At 38.7% G+C, this 25543-nt stretch overlaps 4 protein-coding genes across 7 annotated transcripts; 1 reads left to right on the top strand and 3 right to left on the bottom strand.

Moving 5' to 3' along the window:
- Nucleotides 1-538: 538 nt before the first annotated feature.
- LOC140766788 (peroxidase 57-like) lies at nt 539-1826 on the bottom strand. Its single transcript, XM_073106432.1, has 4 exons — nt 1605-1826; nt 1299-1478; nt 1043-1202; nt 539-948 (listed from the first exon to the last, which is right to left on the bottom strand). Exons 1-4 carry the CDS (start codon nt 1824-1826, stop codon nt 539-541), a joined length of 972 nt encoding a protein of 323 aa, XP_072962533.1.
- A 3446-nt stretch (nt 1827-5272) lies between these two features.
- LOC140767592 (peroxidase 57-like) lies at nt 5273-6818 on the bottom strand. The gene is made up of 5 exons (XM_073107570.1): nt 6771-6818; nt 6473-6687; nt 6213-6392; nt 5924-6083; nt 5273-5818 (listed from the first exon to the last, which is right to left on the bottom strand). Exons 2-5 carry the CDS (start codon nt 6683-6685, stop codon nt 5406-5408), a joined length of 966 nt encoding a protein of 321 aa, XP_072963671.1. The 5' UTR covers nt 6686-6687; nt 6771-6818; the 3' UTR covers nt 5273-5405.
- Nucleotides 6819-7424: 606 nt separating this feature from the next.
- LOC140767513 (uncharacterized protein At5g43822) lies at nt 7425-11489 on the top strand. Of its 4 annotated transcripts, none has more exons than XM_073107448.1 (8): nt 7427-7662; nt 7786-8425; nt 8854-8972; nt 10051-10227; nt 10507-10554; nt 10872-10936; nt 11040-11171; nt 11251-11489. In XM_073107448.1, the coding sequence occupies exons 2-7, from the start codon at nt 8294-8296 to the stop codon at nt 11078-11080; spliced, it is 582 nt and encodes a 193-aa protein (XP_072963549.1). In that variant the 5' UTR covers nt 7427-7662; nt 7786-8293; the 3' UTR covers nt 11081-11171; nt 11251-11489. The 4 variants fall into 4 exon arrangements, with proteins under 4 accessions (XP_072963551.1, XP_072963549.1, XP_072963550.1 ...); XM_073107449.1 differs by having other exon boundaries at nt 7771-8425; XM_073107447.1 differs by having other exon boundaries at nt 7734-8425.
- A 444-nt stretch (nt 11490-11933) lies between these two features.
- On the bottom strand, nt 11934-25514 carry LOC140767512 (regulator of nonsense transcripts 1 homolog). Its single transcript, XM_073107446.1, has 29 exons — nt 24859-25514; nt 23830-24081; nt 23583-23753; nt 23373-23423; nt 23199-23291; nt 22975-23070; nt 22775-22825; nt 22556-22674; nt 21791-21899; nt 20413-20535; nt 20263-20334; nt 19527-19598; nt 19359-19425; nt 18666-18808; nt 18514-18585; nt 18307-18435; nt 18053-18208; nt 17835-17948; nt 17656-17754; nt 17505-17582; nt 16379-16513; nt 15434-15508; nt 15195-15297; nt 14385-14761; nt 14244-14306; nt 14083-14154; nt 12950-13081; nt 12718-12837; nt 11934-12625 (listed from the first exon to the last, which is right to left on the bottom strand). Exons 1-29 carry the CDS (start codon nt 25381-25383, stop codon nt 12500-12502), a joined length of 3795 nt encoding a protein of 1264 aa, XP_072963547.1. The 5' UTR covers nt 25384-25514; the 3' UTR covers nt 11934-12499.
- Nucleotides 25515-25543: the final 29 nt, after the last annotated feature.

Genomic DNA, 25543 nt, shown 5'->3' with positions numbered 1-25543 from the left:
TTTGTCTCACACACCCGGTTTAATTAGTTTGTCCACTTGTCATCACGTTTGAGATACTAAATTGTATTAGTGGTTTCCATTTAATATATATATATATATATATATATATTATATAATCTAGCTGTCCTGATACGTATTCGAGATTAACCAATTCCTACAAAATTGAATCAAAAGCTTGGTTGCACTTATGGGCTCTCATGGGTCAGACCGGGCTGGGAGAGGATAAGCCGATCTCCACCTAATGGGCTCAGTGTCTGGAGTGGGCCGGCTCCAAAGTCAAAAAGAAATATTAGACTTTGGTAAAAATATCAAGATAAATTCTTGCAATCATCTTTATTGATAGATTCAACATTACATCATTCAATCACTCAACACATAAATAAATAAATAAAAATGCCGCTGTTGGTCATGGCTGCATGTCGTCGGCACTTCTTATTTCACCGTCCCATCCTGGGAGTGCAACTAAACTGAGATAGTGAGATGCAAACATATGGGACTCAAACAAATCCAAATAAAACAAAATTTGAAACTCTTTTCTTTAGTTTACTCGTCGGCAATTCTTCCTTATCTGTCCTTGATTTCCAGTGAGGACTTGGACTGCACCCAGTTTGACCAAGGCCTGGTTGAATAGTCTTGGAAAGAGGTTTGTGTTTGCTAGAAGCTGAACTATCCACCGAGTGGACCAGTCACTAGCCAAGGCCTGGTCTATTGGAAGAATGCCTTTATTCTGGAGGAGTTGCTTGTAGAAGTTATTATCCACTCTGAGAGCACTCCAAGGATCGTCGAGGAAGACGGAGTTGTCGGTGGTCGAAAACCGAGGGCATACCATGTAGCGAAGTATTTGGACGTAGATAGGATTCATGGTTGGATCTGGCTTTCCAGAACCTCTGTAATCGTAGAGGCGATTCTTGATGAAAGAACAATGTGTAACTCCAACTGTGTGACCACCTGCATTTAATATACAGAATCATGTCACGTTAGTAATTTAATGAGATGGCCAATGATTTATGACTGATAAACTTTATGATATATATGCATTTACCTAATAGAAGAACCATGTCAAATGCATTGAGCCCCTTAGATTGAAAGGCTTGAATAGATTGTGGAACAGATATGTCAGGAGGAGGAAGATTAGCAAGTGAAGCAAGTGAGACTGTGCCGTCTCTCCTTCCTAACTGCACTTGAAATGGCAATCCCCCGGCCTTCGTAACCACCAATTAGATTAGATTTGGAACAATGTGTGTATATACACACAGACATTGTTCGTGTAGTTCTTATGCATGGAGTTTAATACTTACCAAGACAACAGCATCTCTTGTTGCAGCAATGATGATATCTGCACAGGAGACCACTCCAGGGCAGGCCAACTCAACGGCTGCCTTTATTTGGTCGATTAGGTCGTAACCAAACACGCTCAAGTTTGGTGGTGCAGTCTTCTCAGTAAACGGACCATCTATGAGTATTGATGCATCACACCCCTTGACAAGCAATTCATCAAACACTTGGTGTTGTCAGTCAAATAACCAAACAATAGCAAGTAAAGAACCATTGCGTGTACGATTAAAACAACAATTAGCACGTTATATCCCCTTACGGGCGCTTACCTTAACAAAGCAATCGTGGAACTGCATCCGGAGGAGCGCGGCGACGATCTTTCGATCAGAGAAGAAGCGCGATCTGACGACGGCTTGGATGATGGCCTCGACGTCCTTCGTGCCGCATTTTCCTTTGTAGTAGCCATACTGCAGCTGTCCCTGGCATCCAAGTATTCCTAAATCTACTACTATGAGAGCAACGATAATCGCACTAAGCTTTGAGAGCTTCATCTTTAGCTTGCAGCTAGAGAAAGTTGCTTAACAATGGCATTGTTTGCAACCATATTTATAAGGTGGTACTAGGAATAAAGGCCATGTAGAGTTTTAGAATGATGGAGGTCACGTTGTATATTATAGCGCTAATATCTGGTAAAGTATTAGCCCAAGTCCTCTGGTAACTTGCCATCATGTTGAGATACTGAAACTAAAGAAATATTCAGAAAACTAAACGGTTGGTGAATGAGATGTATAGGAAAAAAGAAATGACGTTGGAATATTGACTAATAGCTAGCAGCGAGATCATCGAGTAATTATTTATACCTCTCCTGAAATTATTGAAGAAATCGGCATTTGAACATGTAAAGGAATATGCCTGCATGTTACCTCAGCATGCGAATCGCTAATATATATTCATGCCCAGGGTTGATTTTGATTGGTTAACTAAAAAAATAATCATTAGCTAATAAAAGTCATTTAGGATTAGAAAGAATCGATGCATATTATTTAAAATGCCTATCGCTGGACTGGACAATGTAGATTGGCATCATACACAGATGAACAATTAATAAAATAATATTAATTTTACTATGCTTGAACCCTCTTTTCTTTAGCATTATTTTATAATTGCATCTTTTTATTTTGCTATCAAAAATAACCCCACATTTTCTTAGGTGTGCTTAAGATAATAACCAGACCGAAATAAAAACTTTCCCTAAGAATAATCTATTTGCATCTGGAGGGAATTGATTTGCAATATAATTCCACTTTATAAACATATTAGCAAATATGGACTTGACTCATTTGCCGATATATAAAGGGGCAGCTCCATGATATTTTGCATTTCTGAAACTTTTGTGTGAGCTTAGAATTGGTACCTTTCTCAGACTATATTTTTTTTTAAGTTTTAATAATTTATATATATATAATTTTCTTTTCGATACTTTTCTTTGTTCAAATATTTGCGAGAAGATTAGAACTAAGGTGCTCTCTCTACTCTCTGGTTTTCTCTAAGTTTTATTTAATTTTAGTAATATATATATACCTAAGCTTGCGGCTAGCACTAAGATCGATGGATCAACCAAAACAGTAACATGTGTTCTGATTATTTTGTGAAAATTTTGGGGCTTGAATTGCAAATAGTAATAAGAAAAAAAAAAGTAGAAATAAAACGGAGATAATTTAGAAAAAAGAATAGGTTGCAATCCTCTCATTTATAGAGCAAATATTATTACATCATCAAAAATACAATCACATTACAAATTAACGCAGGTCACTGTTGGTATTGGCAGACCAACAGTTAACTATTTCACCAACTCAGATATATAACACAATGACACGAATAATTTAAACACGATGGCGATCCTCATCACATCGAGCTTTAATTTGTACGACGGCAATTTCTTCTTATCTGGCCTTGGGTTCCCGTGAGGACTTGGACCGAGGCTAGCTTGACCATAGCCTGGTTGAATCGGGTCAAGAAGAGGTTCGAATCGCCTGCTAATTGCTTCACAATCCACCTAGTAGACCAATCCGAAGCCAATGCTTGATCAATTGGGAGAATACCTTTGTTCTGGAGGAGCTGCTTGTAAAAACTATTGTCCACCTTGAGAACACTTGATGGGTCATCAAGGAAGACAAAGTTGTTGAAATTTGAGAACCTAGGGCACACCATGTTTCTAAGTATCTGGACATAGATTGGGTTCAAGCTCGGGTCAGGCTTGCCAGTTCCTCTGAAGTTATAAAGCCTATCCCTGATGATAGAACAATGAGTAACTCCAACAGTGTGGCCACCTGCATGCGTGCAATTACTATTTATGAGCTACCTCAATTTGTACACTAACTAATGGTTTGATGTAATTTAAATATTACCCAATAGAAGAACCATGTCGTAGGTATTGAGACCCTTGGATTTAAAGACTTGAATTGATTGTGGAACCGTAATGGATGGTGGTGGGAGATTAACGCGTGAAGCAAGTGAGACAGTCCCATCCCTCCTCCCCATGGGAACCTGATAATGTAATCCTCCAGCCTTGTTCCAGAGAATGAATACATGCACCATTAATTAGTATAATCTCCATGCATGCACGAAAATTTCAACTATATAACTCTACGTAGACGATGCATGAAATGAAGTTACCAGTGCTATAGAATCTCTCGTTGCAGCAATAATGATATCTGCGCAAGAGACAACACCAGGGCATGCCGCCTCCACTGCTGCCTTTGCTCGATCGATCAGGTCGTACCCAAACACACTCAAGTTTGGAGGTGCAGTCTTCTCGCTAAATGGACCATCCAGTAGTATGGATGCATCACAACCCTGGATTAAATATTTCATCTTAACATTACTACCTCAAACTTACGTATATAAATTAGCATTAGTTGTTGGCTATATATTCATACGCTAACGAAGCAGTCGTGGAATTGCATGCGGAGGAGAGCGGCGACGATCTTGGAGTCGGCAAAGAAACGTTGCCGGACGACGCCTGAGATGATGGCCTCCACGTCCTTAGTGCCGCATTTACCTCTGTAGAAGCCATACTGCAGTGCACCGTGGCAGACGGTGCCAAGGCTGATGAGGAGCAGGACGAGGACATTGAGGAGGATTGGGGACTTCATGATCTTAATTAATTAGCTTACTTAGCTTATAGCAAGCAAGCTAGAGATAGATGTATAAATGTTTGAGTGAGATAGTATCTACCTGCAGGTTGGTGTTATATATATAGAACAGGGAATTGGGTTTGTACAGCTGGTGTACGAAGATGGAGATCACGTACGTCTATTAATTATAAGGCTTACACTTGGTTTTGTGATGCTTGTTTTTGACTCGATCCAAACCAGGCTTAATTAGCAAGTTGCCAATTGGAAGACTTAAATGATAGATCCTGTGGTCTAAAAGAGTGTGCTGTGATTTGCACGTACAGATTAAGTCTACATGTTGATAACGGAACAGATTAGTGCATGCATGGAAGTTTCCAAAATGTTAATTAAGCTGGGTTAATTACTGAGATGGGCGGTCGGAGAAGAGCCAGGCTTTAGCTCAAGCTTATTATTCCAATCTTTGCTCGCTGGGCACTTACCAATTTGCTAGTGGTGGAGCTCCACGCACATATATCTATATATATAGATATAGTCTTATTATATATTTATATTTATATATGGGCGATTGGAACCAAACCTAAGGCGATGTTATTAACCAAATTATCCCCAAAAGAAAATTAACATCACGCGGTCTTTGTGTTTGTTGTTTTGCCGCTCAGGATCATCGTTCGGGAGACTATAGAACTAAAAGACATGGATTTCTTGAAGTCATAGTGTAAGTAAGGAGCAACACTAATACCACAAATAATGCCATAATGTGCAACATACACTTTCTTATGAGCAAATCTTATAACCATCACTCGTACAAATCGAGACAACACTGCTGCTGCATGCTAGCAGCCATCTCTGCGACGATTATTTTGACCAAGACCACGGTAAATGATTGAAAATAAATAAAATGAATTGAAAACAACGATCAATTTGAAAAAGAAAATTAAATAAAATACGAAGATAATCACACAACACAACATCTCTCATCTCAAACGAAATTTTTTACTTGTTTACTGCTCTGCAGGATTTTCTAATTTGGCCCTGCGTCCCAGTGAGGACCTGGACCGAGCCTAACTTGACCAAGGCCTGGTTGAATAGGCTGGGGAAGAGGTTAGAATTGGCAAAGAGCTGCACTATCCACCGTGTAGACCAGTTCAAAGTCAAGGCCTGGTCAATTGAAAGGATACCCTTGTTAAGGAGGAGTTGCTTGTAGTAGCTATTGTCCACTCTTAGTGCACTGAACGGGTTTTGATCAAGATTGATAGCGTTGTTGGATGTTGATCTAAGTGGGCATCTTTGCTTAAGTGCGTTAACGAGAGCAACGTTCATATTCGGATCTTGCTTGCCTGATCCATTGAAGTTGTAAAGACGATTGCTGACAAAGGAACAGTGTGTGATTCCAACCGTGTGGCCGCCTGCAATTAAAGGAGAGGATATACGAGTGATTTGTAGATAATTAGAAACATATATACAGCGTATAAACTGCAAAATTGCTTAAATAAATGTGCAATATTAATTACCCAGTAGGAGAACCATGTCAAAGGTGTTGAGTCCCTTCTGTTGAAACGCTTGAATTGATTGCTGCACGGAGATTGAAGGAGATGGGAGATTCACATTGGAAGCAAGTGAGACAGTTCCATCTCTCCTTCCCATCTGAACTTGATACTGCAAACCCCCAGCCTATTTTGTTCCAAAAGCCAATTAAGCCATGCATATATGCACCAATATTATATATATAACTTACTAATAGCATTTGCATGGCCTACTCTAATCTAGTTTATTCATGTTGAAGGACAAAAAAACACTTACCCTGGCAACAGCATCCCTTGTTGCAGCAATGATAATATCGGCGCACGAGACTACGCCGGGGCACGCAGCCTCCACCGCCGCCTTCGCTTGATCGATGAGGTCGTAGCCTCTCACGCTAAAGTTCGGGGGTGCCGTCTTCTCACTCGACGGCCCGTCTATAAGTATCGACGCATCGCAACCCTTGATAGACGTATATATTAGATAGATAAAGAGCTATGCTAGAAACAACAACAACGACAACAACACCAACTATGGCGTACCTTAACGAAGCAGTCGTGGAATTGCATGCGGAGGAGGGCGGCGACGATGGTCGGGTCTCTGGCGAAGCGTGCTCGGACTACGCCTGCAATGATGGCCTCGACGTCCTTAGTGCCGCATTTACCTTTGTAAAAGCCGTATTGCAGCGCGCCGTGGCTGGCGGTGGCGAGGCTGAGCACGAGGACGGCGAGAGCGAGCATTGGGGACTTGGCCATGACTAGTAGCAATAACAAGCGAAGTTGAGTTGTATGGAGTTAATGCTTAATTCTTGGCCAATTTATAGGGGGATATGGTACTCACGAGTGGATAGAATTTTTATATATCCAATCTAAGAGGAGTTGGGAATTGGCGTGGCATAATAATGGTGAGCACGTATGCTGATTTTGATCGTGGCTACAGCAACTAGAAAGAATGAGCATGCATCGGAAAAGTTCAACAAAGGCATTCAGATCCGCTGCAGCTATGGCTTCACGTTGCTACTACGATCATTTAAGCAGTATGACCGGATGAGTAGTATGACCGGATGAGTCAGGATTTGGCGATCAATCAATGGCTGCAAGCCTGTAGTGATTTCCGATGGTAGCAACTTCCTGCATTTGGCGCTGCAGAGAAATCCTTCAGCTCCCCCAATAATATAGCACGTTATCTTCTGGCTGCAATGCATGGGCCAGGTTGTTATGATGTCGAACATGTTGACTTTTAGATTGGTTATCTATAATCTGTAAAGCTCCCATATTTTCGATCAAATTATCTAACCTCGAATTTTAAAATGTTAATTATGATTAACTTAGGGTGTTTTTTAAGAATAGCAATACTGAAAAGGTAGGGGTGAATAATAAATTTGTCAAATTACATGGGCTTAAATGTAAGTTTTTTACCATTTTTTTTAACATAGGCTGGCGCGAAGCCCGCTCCGATCCGGCCCGGATTTTTCGAGGGGAAAGCCCTAACCCGAACTCCAGTAATTGGAATCGTCATATATCCAAGAATCTAGACCCCACCACGCCCACGCCCAAATTTCCCCTTCCAAAATCCCTTCCTCCGGCTCCGACGGCCACGCCTCAACGGTAACGGACGGAGCTCCACGGTGACCCACGCCTCCACCCAACACCACCGGCATTCGGGCCATTATATCACTGGAGGCGGAGAAGAATACAATCTTTCCAGCTATAGCTTTGCGTTTGAGAGCAAGGTAGGTGCAAGGCTCCTCGTCCTTAGCCAAAGTTAAGCAAAGCATCAGATCCTGATTTGCTCTGTTGGTAGAGCGATCTACCGTGAATGCTTTTTGAGTCATTTCCAGGATTTATTGTTGCAGACCAACTGTTGTGATCCAAGGAGCACAGTTAAGATTGTGTACTCACTGGAGCCGTCGTTTCAGGAAAAGGCTCTGATTGTGATCGCATTGGAGTAGTAATTAATTTCGGGAAATCTGAGTGATAAGGACATGGCGTCGACGCCGTCAGCGATTGCCTGATCCATGGCGGCCAACACGTCGATGGCAGCAGTCTTTTCGGTGTCACTGGAGAATATCAGCTTGTGCCAGGCCACCCGAGCCATCGGCGCGATCCCGGTCGCAGTAGCCCCAGCATAGCTGAAGTAGTTGGCGTCCGGTGTACGGCTTCTGGCTGTAGTGGACGACGTGTTGAGCTACTTAGTCGAGCTCGAGCTAGATGGGAGCAGATCTTGAACCGGCCTTATCCAGCTTGTTTTGAGCTCGACCTCCCTGCCAACCTCTAACCCTAACCCCCAAAATAATTACGCCACCGCCAATCTCATCACCTCGATAGGTGTTGGAAGTGAAGTACACCTGGGATTCTTGTGTTATGGAGACGACGATAAGAAAGCTCCAACAGAAATATAGGAAGATAAGAGACGAGATGGGTCGGTGGGACGAGCTCCAAACTCGAATTCTCTCCCAATTCGGGAACGCCTCCTCGATTATCGAGCGTCTCCAGGTTTTGGAATCTGATTTATTTTGTTGAGTACCTTAATCACTCCATTTGGTCAAGGATTTGTGCTTTCTCTCCTTTGCAAATTATAGTATTTTTGTTGATTTTAATCGTGGTTCTTAATAAAGGAAGCGAGTTCTTCTTGAAATGAAAATTTAGAATCTTGGATAAATTGATATTTTTTATGGTTTTCTTGGAATTGCGGTGGCTTTAATTCTATGTGCTGTAGCAACATCAAACTCTAATTTTCTTTTTCTGATCTGAAAAATTGATAATGCATATTATTTAGCTCGATAACTGACTTGTTCAGAGTTTAGCCTAAGAATCATTGCCTAACAATATTTTGAGTTGGTGAACAACTTTTTCCTTTTCAAGAGAATGATAAGAGATAGTTAAAAATGACCGAATGGCTTTGTCTTGTATCATCTAATTAGGTCCTTGGAGAGGCTAAAAACTATGGTATGATGAGATGTCTCCCTGACATTAAAAAGGAGCTATTGGGGAAACAAATGGAAACATTGGAAATGATCTTCTATTCCATGAGAGAGACATTGTGAGCTGCTTCTATTACTCTCTTTATATTTTTTTTCTTTACAACTAGAGATTTTGGCATGTTCCTGTTGTTGGAATTGTTTCTGTGCCTCATAGATTTCTCTGGTAGCAATGTAATATATTTTATCCTGCTCCTAATTGATTTCTCCAGTAGCAACATAAAGTCACATAGTTTTGGCATGTTTCTGCTAATGGAATTGTTTTCCTCTATAGATTATTTTCCCTGGTAGTCTTAACTATTTTGGCTTGGCATAAAATATTGAAACCATTTCAATGGTTAGATAATTGTACAAATGCTTTTGGCCATTATTTATTGTTTCCCTAGAAATGCCTATCAGTTAGAATTGGAATACACGACCATATGAACAATCCCAATATAAATGAGTTGTTCCCTTTTTCTTGTATTCTTAGAAGTTGAAATCTTCAGTGCTTGATGCTTATAACCTTAGATTTCAAAATAGTTTTAGATTATGCAATGAGATTAATATATGATCTTGTTGTAAGGCCCCTGCAACTAGAGGAAGAGTTTCTAGGTATATGACAAAAATGCCAAAAAGCTATGCAAGTGAAAATTATGACCATAGATGGGCCATGGAGAGCATGCTCTTCATGGGAATGTTGATGGGTATGATGATAAAGGACTAATGGATTGAACAATTGGTGATTGGGTGTACCAAAGAAAGTATAAAGCTGGTGCTGTTGAAAGACTGAGTGATGTTGTAGCTGATAAAAGTTGTCTAGGTCTGTGCTAACAGACTTTCTTGAAATGCATTCTCAAATTATCTATTTTCCTAGACAGTGATAGAATTTGTCTTCAAGAATTTGTAGTAAGAAGAAGATGTGACATGTCTAGAATATTTAGGAATTGCCTGCATAGTCCTGTGTATTATAAGCATAGATGGTAGCACTTGATATGAAACGTAACAGATAATGGTCAATAAATTAGACTAGGTAGCTGGGCAAGAGTATTGGAGGACATTCAAGACTGATACTTGCATAAACGTCAAAGTTTTGAATTTCAACTTGATTCTCATTGGTTGATATATTCAATAAATGATCTCTTTGCTTTGAAATTACAGGAAAGAGTTCCATGCCATTGTCAGGTCCCTTGGTAAGATTGCAAGGGATGGTAGCCAATTATTGAAAGGGGGATCAACACCAACTGCTCAACAAATGCAATTACGAGTTGGAATATGGCCAAGCCTTGCAGATTGCTTGGGTGGGCTAAGATCAATACATGAGATGTACCAGGCTGAGTAAGTATTGATCTTCCTCGTATTATTGGTGGACATAATCATTTGTTTGTTTCAATCATTTAATCATTGTCTTATAGAAGATTTTTATTGTGATAACACTGAGGAAATCACAAGTTTAACAGATTTGCCTTTTAATCTTGGTGTTTGCATTCTTTAGTGTAACTTTCTGATAAACCTAGGTTACTTGTTTCATAATTCGACCTTTTTAAGATCTTCCTGATCATAGCTTTCATTTTATACCCGACTTTCTTTTATTCATCTTTTCAATACCATTTTCAGGTACAGGCTCAAATCAACAATTATATCCTCATTGACAGTGAAATGTAGGCAAGTTGGCGGCCTAATGCTTCACCTTGAACTTTTTTTGAGTTTTTCAGTTACATTTTGAAGTCATGCTTTCTTCAGTACCATTTTCATGCATGCATACATACTGTAAATATTTGGATGCATCTATAGAATGAATTTACACAGAGGTCTCCTTTTGACCTTAAATTTATCCAAGAACTTTTTTTTTTAAACAATGAAATCTTCTTATTCTTTCTTTCGAATATAAAACTTCAAACTGCAACAACATGCAGCCCATAATATATCATAGACTGAATTGCATTTAATATTAAATTGATCATAAATTTACTTTTCTGCAGCTCAAGTGACATTGCTGCACTCCGGCAACTTTTAATGGACCAGCCAAACATCCCAAGAGATGAAGGTACAAAATGAAAAAAAAGAAATTTCTTCATCTGTAAGGACTGATGTAGATGTTAAAGGTTATATAATTCCTCTTACAAATTATTCTGTTTTCCTTTGTGCAGTGCAATCAATATTCGACATTATATTTGCAAATGAGAATTGAACTCTCTTTTTCTCACCCAATCAGCTGCCATAGGAAATGTGCATCTGCCTCATCTAGTAGACAAACTATGGCATTTGTGCCCAAAGCAAAGGTGTGAAAGCAATTAAAACATTTAGCTTCTCTAAGATGGTGCAAATTATTAAAAACGCCCACTGTATTCTTCTCCTCAGGTTGAGTGTGCAAAGGGGCTTCATGGATGGAAACATCTTCATCTAAGATCGCCGAGCAGCAGAATATTTATAGCATCTGAGCTATTCTAGTGAATTGCTTGTAGCCACTCAGCTGTTATTGTTGAATTGGTTTTCCTGCTACTACTTTCGGGGGAAGGAAAGTAAGGAGGGGCCCTTGTTAAAACTTGGTTCTGTTGCTACAATCGCTATGAGTAGTAGAAAGTCGTACTATCCACATATCCTACATTTGTCACGTCCGATACTAAAATAAAACGTGTTTCATGTTTTTTGAACAATAAACGTCGTTGAAAGATTTGATTTGTCTAACACGATGGTACGACTGTTTCCGACTCCAAGATGATCGTGCAGCAGAATATTCAGACTAAAAATTGTTTCGAAGTCTCCTGAGATATTTTGACATGTACACAAGTAACTACACAACAGGATAGGCATGTAACAATCCCCTCTTTTGCCTCATCAGAAGCTCAGATCACAATTTCGACGCCCGACGACTTCCCTGTAGTTCATATTTCCAGTAAAACCATAATTTCTTATGCATAACCCTTCAACCAATAACACATAGGAACTATCGATATAAGTAAAAAGAAAGCCACAACTTAAGACTACTCATAGGATAAATATGCCAGTGGAAGTAAACTCCCAAACATCAAACAATCTTCGGATGCTGGCCTGCAAAAGCTGCATCCATTATTTCAAACAGCAGCACCCTTATAACTTGCATATGTTCTATACACGACTCTATTCAAAGCAATTGATCAAAACAAGTTTGACCCATCATTGAGCTGCAACAATTGGAAGGGTTGACCACTTCTCACCACTAATAGTACAAACCCAATCAGTAAACACTTTTTGGTGATACTATGCAGGTGGATGGCGACTCAGCTTGGATCCTATCATCCTGCTATAATTCATAGTATTTCATTGAGCCTTTCCCACCGCCTGCTAAGTGCAAAGAGAATAGGTGTAACCCTTTGTATCCAACCGTATATGCTCCTTGACGACCAACTCCATTGAGATCAAAGCCCCTAGTTTGTCATGAAGTGCAATAGCCATTGCTATCTTGAATTTCCAAGCTCACTATCCGAATCGTATAACTAGTGTGCGCTAACATGCCTGCAGGATGCCAATTACTGCCAACTTGCAATTCCCTCAGCACAAGTGCAGAAACGCACAACCACGTTGTTGCACGAAAAGGATGTACCACAGTATTTCAAAATGAACTGCCTCTTCAGCCATTGTAGTGAAGCTTCTGGGACGGTGAGCCATGACTTTGCTGTGGTGGGGGATGAAGAGCTTGAGGTTGAGTGTTGTAATGAGCAAAAGACTGAGAGTAAATAGTATTGTTCATCAGGCCCTGTAATAGCTTTAACATTAGGACATTGATATTTTATGCAAAAGCTTACAAGAAAAAACAACAAGAGAGAGAGAGAGAGAGGTACAGCATACCTGAGAGTGAAGAGAACCAGGCGGGCCCATGCTAAAATGTCTCTGAGAAGACTCATCTTGTGAAGGGTCATTGAATCCAGCTTGTGTGAAGAGACCTTGTGATCCATGAGCCATATAATCCTTGGATGAAACATTAGAAAGTACTCAGCCCAGAACAGAAATGGGGAAATAAATGTTTATTAATAAATGTCAAACATTGAGAAGGAAAACTGTAGTTATCCAGATAATAAACCTGAGATATGAAATCATTCCCAGAGCCCAAATGCGAATATCCTGGCTGAGTATTTTGGTTCAAGTAATTTCCCGGGAATCCAGCTTGAGGTCCTTGAGTGGCATAATCAACACCATACCCACTCTGAGAAGCCTGTTAGGAGGAGCAATTATATAGAATTCAACTAACAGAGCCACCACAAAGGCCTTACAGATAATAAATGAAAGAGAAACAGATGATCCATATATCCTTACAACAACTTTTAGATAGATAATGCAGAGTGGCAAACATATAAAAAGTCGCCCAAATTAGAATCTCTAATATCTGAAGAAATACCAACTTGAATTTCATCACAATCAACTAAAGTTAAGCCTTTTCAAATACATAGAGGTCACACAAAATAACAGAATTCAAATGGGAAGGCAAAGCAGATAATTTTCACAGATAAATGATATAATAAATACTAGTTACAAGGTAGAGATACTAATCAACTCCCTAAACAACAAGTAGCTTCAGGATAACAGATGAGAATACAAGTCATATTCAGATATGGGTCACATAATGCTTGAATGATGATAATTCATTTTAGTGAACAACTAGAATCGGAAGAATATATAAAGGGCTATAATTAGCTGGAAGGTTAAATATACAGAATTTTGCAGAATGCAACTTTAGTCTAGTTAAGCAGAGAACTAAAAATAATTATGATTTTCCATTTATCTGACATCTAATAACCAAGAACTCCTAGCAAAAGGAAACCATAAATGCCTCAAACCTAAATAAGATGCTATTCTTCCTTTTTAATTTCTTAATTATGGTCAACTAGAGTTAGCCAAAATAAAGAATTAAATGTTCAGGTGAGTTTACAACATGCCACCAGCCTGGCTGATAAAGAATTTTCACCTGCCTTCAAAGAGTACATGGCCAATGACTGCTCAGAAAGTTTGATAAAAATAGGAAACATAGGATAAATGATTGAATGACTCCAAAGAGTCAGCCACCGTCTTTCATAGTTTAATTTAATCGCAACCATCAACTAATCCAAGTTATAGCAGAATAGAATGTGAAATCTAGATCAAAAGTGTAATGGGAGCAGAGCAAACAAGAAAAAGAAAACCCATGTTCATTAAATTTCCATGACTTGAATTGCATACCTGTGTAGAAAAATCTCCAATGTTATATGCAACATGAGATCCCTGGCTCTTAAAGTCATCTCCCAAAAAGTCCTAACAAGTCGAGGAACAGATCATGTCAACATACAAACAAGAGGATAATTAGGTAGAGATGAACTACATGTCAGGTATGGCCAGGATACCTGAGACATGCCGCCAATAGAAAATCCTTCACGGAATGGTTGGCTGAGATCTTGAACTGGAACCTACAGAAAAGACCAAAATCAGAAGGCATTCAATATTAATGGCCGGGAATGTTTGATACAACATAAGCAGAAGCAGACCTGTGTCATCAATCCAGATTCTGATAATGGGCCCCCAACAGAAGGCTGACTGTTCGGACTTTCCAAGGGAGGAAAGTTAAAGGGTGATCCAGTGCCACCCATAGCTTGTTGGTAGTTCTGCTGATGATTAAGGTGACCGCCGATAGGACCACCAGCACTACCACGGCCAGCCCCAAAAGCTCTATTTCCACGTTGCGGGACCTGTGGAACAGCTCCAATTGGACCGCGCACAGCTCCACGAGTTGGAATAGCATACGGTTGAGAATGAGGAGCTCCAGGAAATGGAGGAAGAGGAACCCTAGGTAGGGGATACCCTACTGGGTGCATGCCAGGCTTATGAGCGCCATTTGGTGGACCAAATTGCATGTAAGAATTACCTGGTTTACATAACAAAAAGGGTGTTGATGAGTTACTGGCATTCACAAGTATAATGGAATATATAAAGGACATCAAGCTGATGATAGATCCATAAGCTCAATGTTGATATATTATAAAGAGCAACCCAGCAAACCAGTGCACAAGGTTCCTGCCTATACAGGGCTGGGGTGTAGAGAATATACAGTCTTATCCTCATTCTTGAATAGGTTTTTTCTAATGCTTGAACTCATGACTGCTTGGGTACAAGGGTATTAAGCCCTACTATCACACGAAGTGACCCTCAAGGTTGATATTATATTGTTCAAATTTCCAACCTGATGATATCTAGATAAATAGAAACACCAACTACTAATATATTATCAAAACATCTGTAAATAATTCTTATAATATTCCTACAAAAACAGTTATCTATTTCGATATCTTTTCCTCCACCTCTCTTATCGGCATGCAAGCCTGGTGAACTAACAGCCCCAAAATTATCTGCGTGCATATTCCCTTGACCACCACCCAAGAATAACCTATGTTCATTATAAACCTGTCCACCAAACAAATGACAAAAATAAGATATATTAATGCTAGTATGATAAATGCTGATAATCGGCATTTTATAAAGTTATCAATAATTATAATGCTAGGAACTAAAACAGAAGAGGAAACTTTACAAATCACACCTTTTTTGGCTTTTGAAATTGTACCATACTCTGCTTCAAGTTGTTCAGTGGTCCTTCCACAAGGCACTCATGCTCCTAGACATAAAATCATCAAAAGAGTCAGCTGTGGACAATCCACAATGAAATACTGTACTAATGTTCATAGCAGTCCGCCTCTGCTACCTGTCTGATGCAAATTTTCACAGCCAATCTCATTTATATATTGAGTGGTCTAGAAGGAAACTGTGGGAAAACCTGAGAACTGCATTATCTGCTATATTAAAATATATGGATACTATCGGTGCCGGCTTACTGTAATAGATACCTTATAGTTCCCCATCATAGAATAAGACATGGGGAACAGATCTAACTTTTATGAATAAGATAAAAAATTCACATTCTAAAAGCATCAACATTATGCAACAGATTACATATGTAAGGCACGTCCCTGCGTGTTTCCATTATGCGGTTCAAACATTTGAAACACATAAAAAGTCAAAAAAGACTAGCGCAATACTTCTAAAATCAATTGACATAGTGTACAAAAAAAATCTAGGCTTACAAGGCAACATAAGTATGTAATACAACTTCTAACTGTAAAATCAACAAAACAATATCTACTGATTACCTCTCTATTGAGAAGCTCAGTTGAAGGAAGGGTAAGGTTTCCTTGGATAATCAATTCGGAACCCATGTGACGTCCGTGCAACATCTCATAGGAGTTTCTTTGCATAATTTATCAGAAATCTTTATGTCTATCTGATCTACGCAAGAGGCATATGACAAAGGCTTGCCACTTATACACTAACTCGACATGTAACTTTCAAAAATAATTACCAAATTCTCGCATGCTACAGCTTTCTAAACTATATCACAACAGTAGTAAAAGATAAGAAAACTAATACATCAGATAAGATAAAGACCTCAAGGAAAGACTTATGTTATATAGTACGAGGAGACAGTTACCTTGTAGTGTGTCAACAAGCTATTCCAAAGAGGTTGTTTACTTAGGACTTTAGGATTCCCTAGGATGACTATGCCATATCTAGCTCTTGTTAGCGCAACATTCAGCCTACGTGGATCATTGAGAAATCCAATACCCTGAAAATAGGATCCGAAGATGAGCACCAGGATGTTATATAAGGAAGATAGCAGCTTAACTTGGTAAGATCTCCAAGAAGAAATACTAACATTAGCATGCATGGTATAAATAATGTGCATTAAGTGTATGTGAATCATCAAAATATGCAGTCATCATCATGATTCAAGCATTTCCAAATTGCATGCAAGAGGACAACTCAAAGTTGATAACACTCATCAAAGTTGCTAATTAGTGTCAGTCATCTACATTCAGTTGCCAAAATCCTGATTGAAGCAGATGCAAGAGTAACTTCCCTTAAAATACATATAGCCAGTTGGTCCATAAACCACTCCATCACAAGCATTACAGTCATGATTCATGCAATGAAGACACAAAATCATATAGTGCAGATAACGACTTGGAAGAATTAAGCTAGTTATTTCAGCTTGAATGAAACATTTTCACAAATTGTTTTAGATCATATACCCTTTGATATTTTTAACACCTCCATCAGAGGGGCTTCACAACTTGCTTTGATATAACAGGGATTATCTTCTTTTTTCAAAGAGGATCACAGCTTAAAGCTAAAGTGAGTTAAACTTCAAAAAATGAATTTTCTGCGGACCATCAAAATTAGGAGAAGAGAATCAAACCTAGATTGAAAAGTCAATTCTCAAAGTAAAAACTGACAAAGCAAAAAATTGTCACACTTAGTCTGAAATAATTTCTTTCCAGCTTGGAGATTCATATTTCAGTGACTCTAGAATACCATGCCAAAATACACAAATCATTTCATTACAATGATGAACAGAAAATTTCATTTCAAATAACCCACCTGGGTAACATTTCCATACTCATTAAATTTACAAAAGATTTAGAACTTTCAATCCCTTGTGTGTATGTATATATATACACACACAAATATGAGCAAGGAAAAGATTCACCATGAAAACTGTGGTAGAGGAAAATAAGAAATAGCATTCAACGATTATTAAGAACAGAAAATAAAACCTGATGTTCATTGCTCCTAACGCAAGACAAAATAATGTAATCTTTCTCCCTGCCCTGGAAGGAGTCAACACTTGCAACCTACAACAATCACTTATTTATAAAAAATTCTTTATGGCAAAAGCAACTGATGCAAGCAAAGATTGAGTCAAACCTCAATTTCCTTATACAGCTGTTGCCGAAGAGCACCATTCCTCGACATATAATTCACAATGTATGCCCTCTGTCCTTCATATGGAGTGATAACTCCTATCTGCATGATTCAGACAATAGAACAATGATAATATATACAATATGATGTGCAGATATTTCAAAACCATATAGGCAAACTACCTGACTAGGAACGACACCGCTTCTCAAAAACGTAGTGACAATTTTTTCAACATTTGCAGCTTCAGTTCTATTTAGGTAAGATGTTCCACTTGCACTTATCTCCTCTTGTCCCATCTAAAGAACAAAACACATCTCCAATCACAACTACAATGTATCTGGACCATCAAGAGTTCAAGAACTTAAATAACAAAACTGAAAATGATTAAAACGTTCATTACCTGGACATAAAAGAACATAGGACGGTTTGGAACTGGCCAAGGAAAATCAATTCCAGAAGATTGTCTTTCGTTAATTGTCACACCATTCTGCAGAGTACCTTCATAAAAGCTATTAGAAGGAAACTCTGAAAGGCAAGGATGCATTCGATATTGGACCTGCAATTGGGGCATGCTTACAAGTTAAATCCAACTACATAAAAACTGCAACATGGAATGATCTATGGTTCTTAAAAATTAGAAAAAAAAGCCAGCACCTGCAGCCTGAATGGTTTAAGCCCAAGAAGCACAAGGCGCTCAAATAGAGACTGTGCTAAGCCAGCACGAGCAGCTTTTTTACACATTATGACAGGACCAAGCTGACAATGATCTCCAACAAGAACGGCCTGGTAAAAAGAAATAGAATCTTAAACAAATAAGTAAAATAGTCAACATAAATTGACTAAATTCTGATCTCACATTACCTGCTTCACCCCCAGAACTAACGGGATAAGACACTCAGGCTCGGTTGCCTGGGTAGACTCATCGATGAGAACCTAAAGGCAGAATTAAAAGTTAGTACACATATGTTGCTCGACATAGAATTCAACACTAAAGAACATATGCATCTCTTTACCTGGCGGAACCGGAAGTTAGCCAACCGAGGATCTCCAGCACCAACACAAGTGCAGCAAATTACATCAGCACTCTGTAAAATTTCTCTTTCAGTAGCCCGTTTTAATGCCTTGAACTTCTTCTCATCACTGCTTGACAATTCACCTAAAAAAATACATAGTTATTCCTCTATCCATATTTTACTAAACTATCTATGAGTCAAGTAGTTAAAAAAAACAATCCACAAATAAAAAGTCATGAAGTAACAAAAGGTTTCAAGATATCAGATAAAAACACAAGGGCAAAGGCATATCCTAACAAGCTGACAAGACATGCCAGAAAAGTGCCAGTGCTACTCTGAGAAACTGTAAATGAATATTCTCAAGAAAAAGGAGACAGGACAGTTATGGACAGATTGATTTGTACAAAACATGCAGTTCTACATGCATTTCAACTAAAACTATGAATAAGTGTAGAATAGTGGAAGAGATGAATCAGCACACTACATAATTTTTCCATTCAGTTCAAGATGCACCCAAATGCAAACTTTCAGTACATTTAAACTGCAAGACTGGAATAAACCACAGCCACCAAGTAATGACTATTGAATGATATTTGAATCAAGAACTTTGAGAGTGACAGCTACTGACAAAAAAAGAAAACAGTAAAGAAATTGGACGTCTAAGGGACTATTAGCAGAGAAAGAAAGGAAAACCTTGTTCATCTTTTAGCTGTTGTAGCTTATGTAATTCACTCTTTTCAGATGTATCAAGATTTCGGACCTGCAAACATAATTTGTAAAATTGTCCACAATATCAACTGCCTTCCTGCAAAATTACATGATAATTGCCAAAAAAAGGAAAAAAATGAAACCCAATTATACCTGGTAGTGAAGCGTTAGATGTTCAACAGGAGACATGACAGCCTCTCTTGATTTGGCACAAAGCCTAACAACCTGAAAATTAAAAAAGATGGAAGTTTCAAAATGTTGCAAGGCATCCTTTACTTCGAGAAGCTCTGACAGTGTAATTCTACGAATTACTTTGGGCATAAATTGCTTATACATCCAGGCTTGCTGTGCAAAACAATCATACCAAGAAATAAACAGTCATATCATTGTATTTACCTGTATTACTAACCAACTCTTATTGGCAGGTGCTAGCTCCGGACAAGAACATATACCAAGAAAGGACATCGTGCATAAATGCACACATACCAAGAAGGCTTACAATCATATGCATGAAGTGATGTATACAAGGCAAGAGAGACTATCTAATTCATATGCTAACAAATAACCATATAAACACCTAAACAGAATACAAGAATAACTATGCATATAATCTCCACTGGTGCATGTTGTGTTTTCTTTTTTTCAGATGGTTTAAACCACTCACAACAAGGACATGATGTAGGTCTCCCCTAACAAGATAATCATTATGAATTAATAAAATGCAATGCTAGTTCCTAGATGACCAATCTAACAGCATTATGTCAAGTCAAAAAATGTACAATTTGTTGATCATGTAAAATTAAGAAGATAAATGCAGTAACAACTCATAGAGGAAAAAATAAAACAATCAAGTGGAAGATTAATGAAAGATCAGTGTAGAAATTCTTACCTTTAACCCTGTTGAGCTTATCTTCTCAGCGAGCTGGTCAACAGCAACATTGCTTGGGGCACATACTAGGACCTAGAAATAAAGAAATATAAATAATGTGGAACACAAATTAATTCAGATTCTTGACATTACAGTAAATGTAATTTTCACCTGTCCTTGACCCTGTTTAGCCATGTGGTATACAATTGAAGCAGATGTGACAGTTTTTCCTGTGCCAGGAGGGCCTTGTATAAGACTAATTGGTTTCTGAAGAACACTCTTAACAGCAAAGACCTGCCCAACCAAATACACTTATCAGCAATAGGCTTACTCATAATTAGGATATGAGAAACAAGAAATAACATAATAAGGAAGAAAACAGCACAAGAAAAAAAAAACTTGGAGCGCACGCGCGCGCACACACACACACACACACACATATATATATATTCTGGAAAAAGAGCCAGATGGGAATTCTTATTATATAAGAAAATATGATCTACAGAGTCAAGAGGATGTAGAGTAATATGTGGAAAAAGCAACAGTAGGAACTACTTTTGTGGTCCAAATAGTATTTAATAAGATATGCAATAACATATACTCATAAAAGGGAATCCTGCATGATTACAGATGTAGCCAAATAAGAATATCAAGACAAAAAAGACTAACCATTCTAAAGAGTAGAGAATATATATAGCCCATCTATAGCACACCAATAAAGGTTCTACATGTGCCTTGTCTTAATTGAAGCCCATAGCAAATAATACTTCTCGTTCTCTAGCAGACATATTGGTTGGGCAACTAGGCCGGAGAAATTTTGTTCCTAGCATTGTTCTTCTTCATCCAAAAGCATAACCCTTTATAATTCTCATTGCTAATGCAGATATAAGTAGACAGATCCTAACATGCTTAACACCTCTAGGCAGACTTTTCCCTTGCTATGGGAGAGGTATTTTCTATATTACCCAGAGAAATCTGTAAAAGAATGTTACATTAACCCTGTAGTACTCCATGACAGACATATCCTTCTTTTGTAGCCTTAAAAGGTCAAGATACACTTCCAGTGTTCCACTTTCTTCTTTTATGTATATATTCCTTTTTAACCAAACATATTTACCATCGAGTAAAATTTAATGTGCCAGGCCGTTAAAAAGACTTATGACTTCATTATTCCTTCATATTTGCAATTAAGGAATTTTTTCCTTCATACTCGAGAAAAGAAAAAATAAAAGTTCCTGGATCTAGTAATAATTTCAAGAAAGAATAAAACTGATAGACATAAAGAAGATAACAGAGCTTATGTAACAAATTGGCTACATAATTCCATGCAAGAAGCATAGAACGAATACAAATTCACCTAAAAATCTACACCTTAACCTGCAGATAGAATTGTATCACAAAGAATTCTAGCCAATATACGACAATATGTTGTATGCAAGAACACATCATACTTCAAATTCCCATGCATTCAGATCTTCAAAGAAGTTGAAAAAGCTTTTTAATATGCATTTCTTGTACTTGAAAAGGAAAAGGCTTAAAGTGGAAGTACCTGAGATGCATTTAGTTCTGGAAGGCCAGGTGCACCAAAGCGACGAGGTAAAGTGTTACGTACTACTTGAAGTTCAACCTCATGGCCCAAAAGGTGATGGTATATGTATCTATAGCAACACATGAAATAATCAGATAATCAATATCAACTCTTATAGAATAAAAAAAGCTCCAAAATTCTTCGTTATAAAATTGGTGCACAGCTAAGGCATCATTTGCCAAAGAAATTCTCTCTCATACTGGGATGATAAATACCTTCCTGAATAGAACTAAAACAGCAAAACTTTTACCCTTAGAAAGTTATGCACTCATACAATTTATGATACATTAAGATTAATAGACTATTAGCAATGGCATAGTAGACTGCCATTCAGCCATCAGCACAACAAGCAACCTAGCATGAGTCATGCTGAATTTGGCACAACAGCATGCCCCAAATATAGTCCCTCAGATGTAGTTACATTTACAAGCATGACATTGCAGAACACAGTTCATGAGCACATGCCAGCTGTGCCAAACAGACAAAGGAGACATCATAACCAAAAATAAGAAGCAACATATTTTATAGAATGAAAATAATATGAAGTGAATAAAAATGAAGTCAAGTAATAAAAATAAACTAACTACTAAAATATATGACACAACTCACCCACTGACAAACAAAAATAAGAAGCAACATATTTTATTAAATGAAATTAATATGAAGTGAATAAAAAAATGAAGTAATAAAAATAAACTAACTAGTAAAATATATGATGCAACTCACCCACTGACACTTGTTTCATCTACAGCAAAAGTTTTCATTGCCCCTTGCATTCGATCAAAACTGGTACTCTTCCAAACAAAATCTACACTAAAGCCATGGTTTACATCAACTGGAACTCCCTGATATTAGACAAGATATGATTAAAGCATATGCAAACCAACCTTTAATGAAGGAACCTATCAAAATCTAATGGAAGCAGTTGATAATCCAATGTCATACCTGACTAGCTCGAAGTTCAAGTGCGACCTCCTCCTGAGCAGTAAGTTTAATCTGAAAAGCAAAATAATCTCATATCATTGATGTTCTGTTCACATGATATGAAGTGTTTGATCAAAACAACACAGCCGACTAAAATACTAGGCACATAGACTACAACTATCTCAAAGTTAATAAAAAATGTGTAGTAACAACAAGCATACCACATGCCCAACGGATTGCCATGCAGGATGAGCAGCATCACCTGAATATCTCAACCGCAGCTCATCGCCTGGTACAAGCCTCAGTTCATTATCTTCCTATTGTTTCAAAAATTTGTTCAAAAATCAGTTGTAGAAATGAAACATGAAAGAAACAATTGCTACAATAGAAGTAGTGAGGATGCTTCCTCACTACAATAGAGAAAAAAGGGAAAAAATTGCACAACCTTTGGAAAGACAAAATAGGCTATGCGCTTCTTGTTAAGACCAACATCCCATCGTAGTGTTACATTGTCCTTGCTCTGTGACTCTTTCATCACCTACAATATATACAAGTGGATAAAATTTACAATCTCATACATAACAGGATATTCCACTTAATCCAAAACACAGTGCTATACCTTATCATAATCAGCTTCAAGTTTTATGAGCGGTGCAAATACATTTTGATACTGCCAGAAAAGAAAATATATTATCATAATCATTCAAATAGACACTGAAAACAACAATAACAAACTTATTGCAGAAGCAAATATCCACAACGAATGGATAAACTGCTGCAAATCAACTGTAAATACGAGAGCTGATGACTCGCATAGTGATTTTAAAACCTGATATGCATCTTCATATTTCAGAACCACTGGCTGAGGCTCGTCATCTACTCCAGGCTTCTCAAGGTCTTCAAGAGATGCATCAGGATTTGTCTTCCAGAGTTCTTCCACCTTGTTAATTTGCTGAGCACTAATTTGGCGAGCTCTCAGCTGCTCCTGCTCTGAAGGTACCTGAAGAAAACCGAAAGTTCGAACATGACAAAAAGCTACAATCCAAGAAAAGAAAGATAAGCTAAAATTAACTAACCTTGACAAGCCATGGCAGGAAGCACCTGTCATCAATGAGTGGACACCACTGGCTAAGATCCCAATTCATGTCCTTCAGTGCATTTACACTCAAACATGGCTCTCTGCAAAGAAGGACAACAACACTCTCTGTTTTTGCTGAGATGAATCCAAGAAGGAATACATTGCGGCAACCACAGTTATAGCACTCGAGGATTGTTTCTCCTAATGGGCTGTCTTTGTGTAGGCAAACTTCCTTATGTTTTGCTCTAACCTAAAGCAACAAGTACAAATAATTAGACAGAAAGTCAATAAATATATAGGAAGAAAATGACTAAGTATGAATCGCATGATCCAGTAGTAATTATAGAAAACAATAACAAAATATTAAAATAAGTTGAAATGAGAAGTCTGGACATAATTATTGATTTCTTAAGAGCAAAAAAAAAAAAAAGTGAAGCAGAACATGATATAAAGTAAAGTACCATGATATCATAAAGTAAGTGCATATAATTATGGTGGTTTGAACATTAAAAGACCTGCACGCATATACTCAAAGAAAACACTGACGGAAACAGAACCCCTCTATTTGGTCAACAAGAAATTCTTACAAGTTCCGCTGAGGAGGATAGCATGTCTAAATAAGAAGACGTCACATATAAGCAGCTAGTATTTAAAAAAATTCAGTTTTCATGAAGAAAAGCATGCAAAAAAACAGCCTAGACAAGTCGGAGAAATATAGTTCTGTTACTACAATCAAAAGTCTCAATCTTTCAAAAAATGCTAAACTAACTCAACAAAATTCAAAGGTATATGGCATCCATAACATGTGAAGATTAGAAAATGACTAAATATATCAGAAATTGTACCTCCCAAAGAACAATAAATACACCAACAAGGAGTCTTGCATGCCATAAAAAAGAACAAAATAAATATTACTGGTCAAAAAGGTTAAAGAATGTGATAACTAAGAGACGAGAAAGGACGGAGATTAAGAGGAAAGATGAATTATTCTAAAGGAAAAAAAGATAGTTCTTTTCTTATAACTTACCAGGTGATTTACGATATGAGACCCTGAGGTGTTCCCCCTTGAGTTGCAGAACCACTTCCGACACGACGGCATATTGCACCTCACTACGCATGCTGGGTTTGCCACCCCACAGTATCTGCAGGCGTGCTCGGTGAAATCCCCCTTTCCGAACTCATAATTCTCGTCCTCCCCCGTCTCCTCGAAGCTGAGCCCGCTCATCCCCGCCGCTAGGGCATCAACGGAGGGCGCCTGGTTCCCAGCCCCTCCCCGGCCCTTGGAGGAGGACGCCGATCCCACGGAAGACGGCGACGCGGCTGCGCCGGCATCGGCAACATGGATCTCGGCCGAGGGAGAAGCCGGCACCGACTCCGGCGCTGGAGGAGGTGGCCACGGCGAGTTCCGCACCGGCTGGGGGAGCTCGCGGAACTCGGGGTAGTCGAAGTCGTCCCCCTGGGTGTTGAACTCGAGGAAGGTGTAGGCATCGCCGTTGGTGTCGGGCTGCGACGCCGTCTCGTAGAGGTTGTTTACGCCCCCTTGGGACTCCATGGCGTGGAGGATCTCCTCTCTCCTTCAGGGTTCGCGAGGGAGTAGGTAGGGTTAGGGTTAGGGTTTAGTCGTTGTTGAAGAGGAGAGGAAAGATGGGAAGGTGGTTTCGAGAGCGAGAGAGAGAGAGAGAAGGGGGGGGGGGGGGGGGGGGGGTGAAGAG

Source organism: Typha angustifolia, chromosome 9 (genome assembly GCF_048772165.1).
Source record: "Typha angustifolia cultivar Huaian chromosome 9, ASM4877216v1, whole genome shotgun sequence".
NCBI lineage: Eukaryota > Viridiplantae > Streptophyta > Magnoliopsida > Poales > Typhaceae > Typha > Typha angustifolia.
This window is presented reverse-complemented; position numbering and strand designations above follow the sequence as displayed.

Bases quoted from the DNA above. Each gene is read 5' to 3' on its own strand.
- LOC140767513 (XM_073107448.1), top strand. From the start codon at position 8,294: ATGGAGACGACGATAAGAAAGCTCCAACAGAAATATAGGAAGATAAGA. The intron at 8,426-8,853 runs GTTTTGGAATCT...TCATCTAATTAG, and splicing joins CGATTATCGAGCGTCTCCAG to GTCCTTGGAGAGGCTAAAAA. The intron at 8,973-10,050 runs GTGAGCTGCTTC...TTGAAATTACAG, and splicing joins TATTCCATGAGAGAGACATT to GAAAGAGTTCCATGCCATTG.
- LOC140766788 (XM_073106432.1), bottom strand. From the start codon at position 1,826: ATGAAGCTCTCAAAGCTTAGTGCGATTATCGTTGCTCTCATAGTAGTA. The intron at 1,203-1,298 runs GTAAGTATTAAA...GTGGTTACGAAG, and splicing joins CAAGAGATGCTGTTGTCTTG to GCCGGGGGATTGCCATTTCA. The intron at 949-1,042 runs GTAAATGCATAT...TATTAAATGCAG, and splicing joins TGACATGGTTCTTCTATTAG to GTGGTCACACAGTTGGAGTT.
- LOC140767592 (XM_073107570.1), bottom strand. From the start codon at position 6,685: ATGGCCAAGTCCCCAATGCTCGCTCTCGCCGTCCTCGTGCTCAGCCTC. The intron at 6,393-6,472 runs GTACGCCATAGT...ACGTCTATCAAG, and splicing joins TCCACGACTGCTTCGTTAAG to GGTTGCGATGCGTCGATACT. The intron at 6,084-6,212 runs GTAAGTGTTTTT...GGAACAAAATAG, and splicing joins CAAGGGATGCTGTTGCCAGG to GCTGGGGGTTTGCAGTATCA.
- LOC140767512 (XM_073107446.1), bottom strand. From the start codon at position 25,383: ATGGAGTCCCAAGGGGGCGTAAACAACCTCTACGAGACGGCGTCGCAG. The intron at 22,675-22,774 runs GTATGACATTGG...GTCTAATATCAG, and splicing joins TTGAACTTCGAGCTAGTCAG to GGAGTTCCAGTTGATGTAAA. The intron at 12,838-12,949 runs GTTTATTATCTG...GTTTCATCCAAG, and splicing joins GGAATGATTTCATATCTCAG to GATTATATGGCTCATGGATC.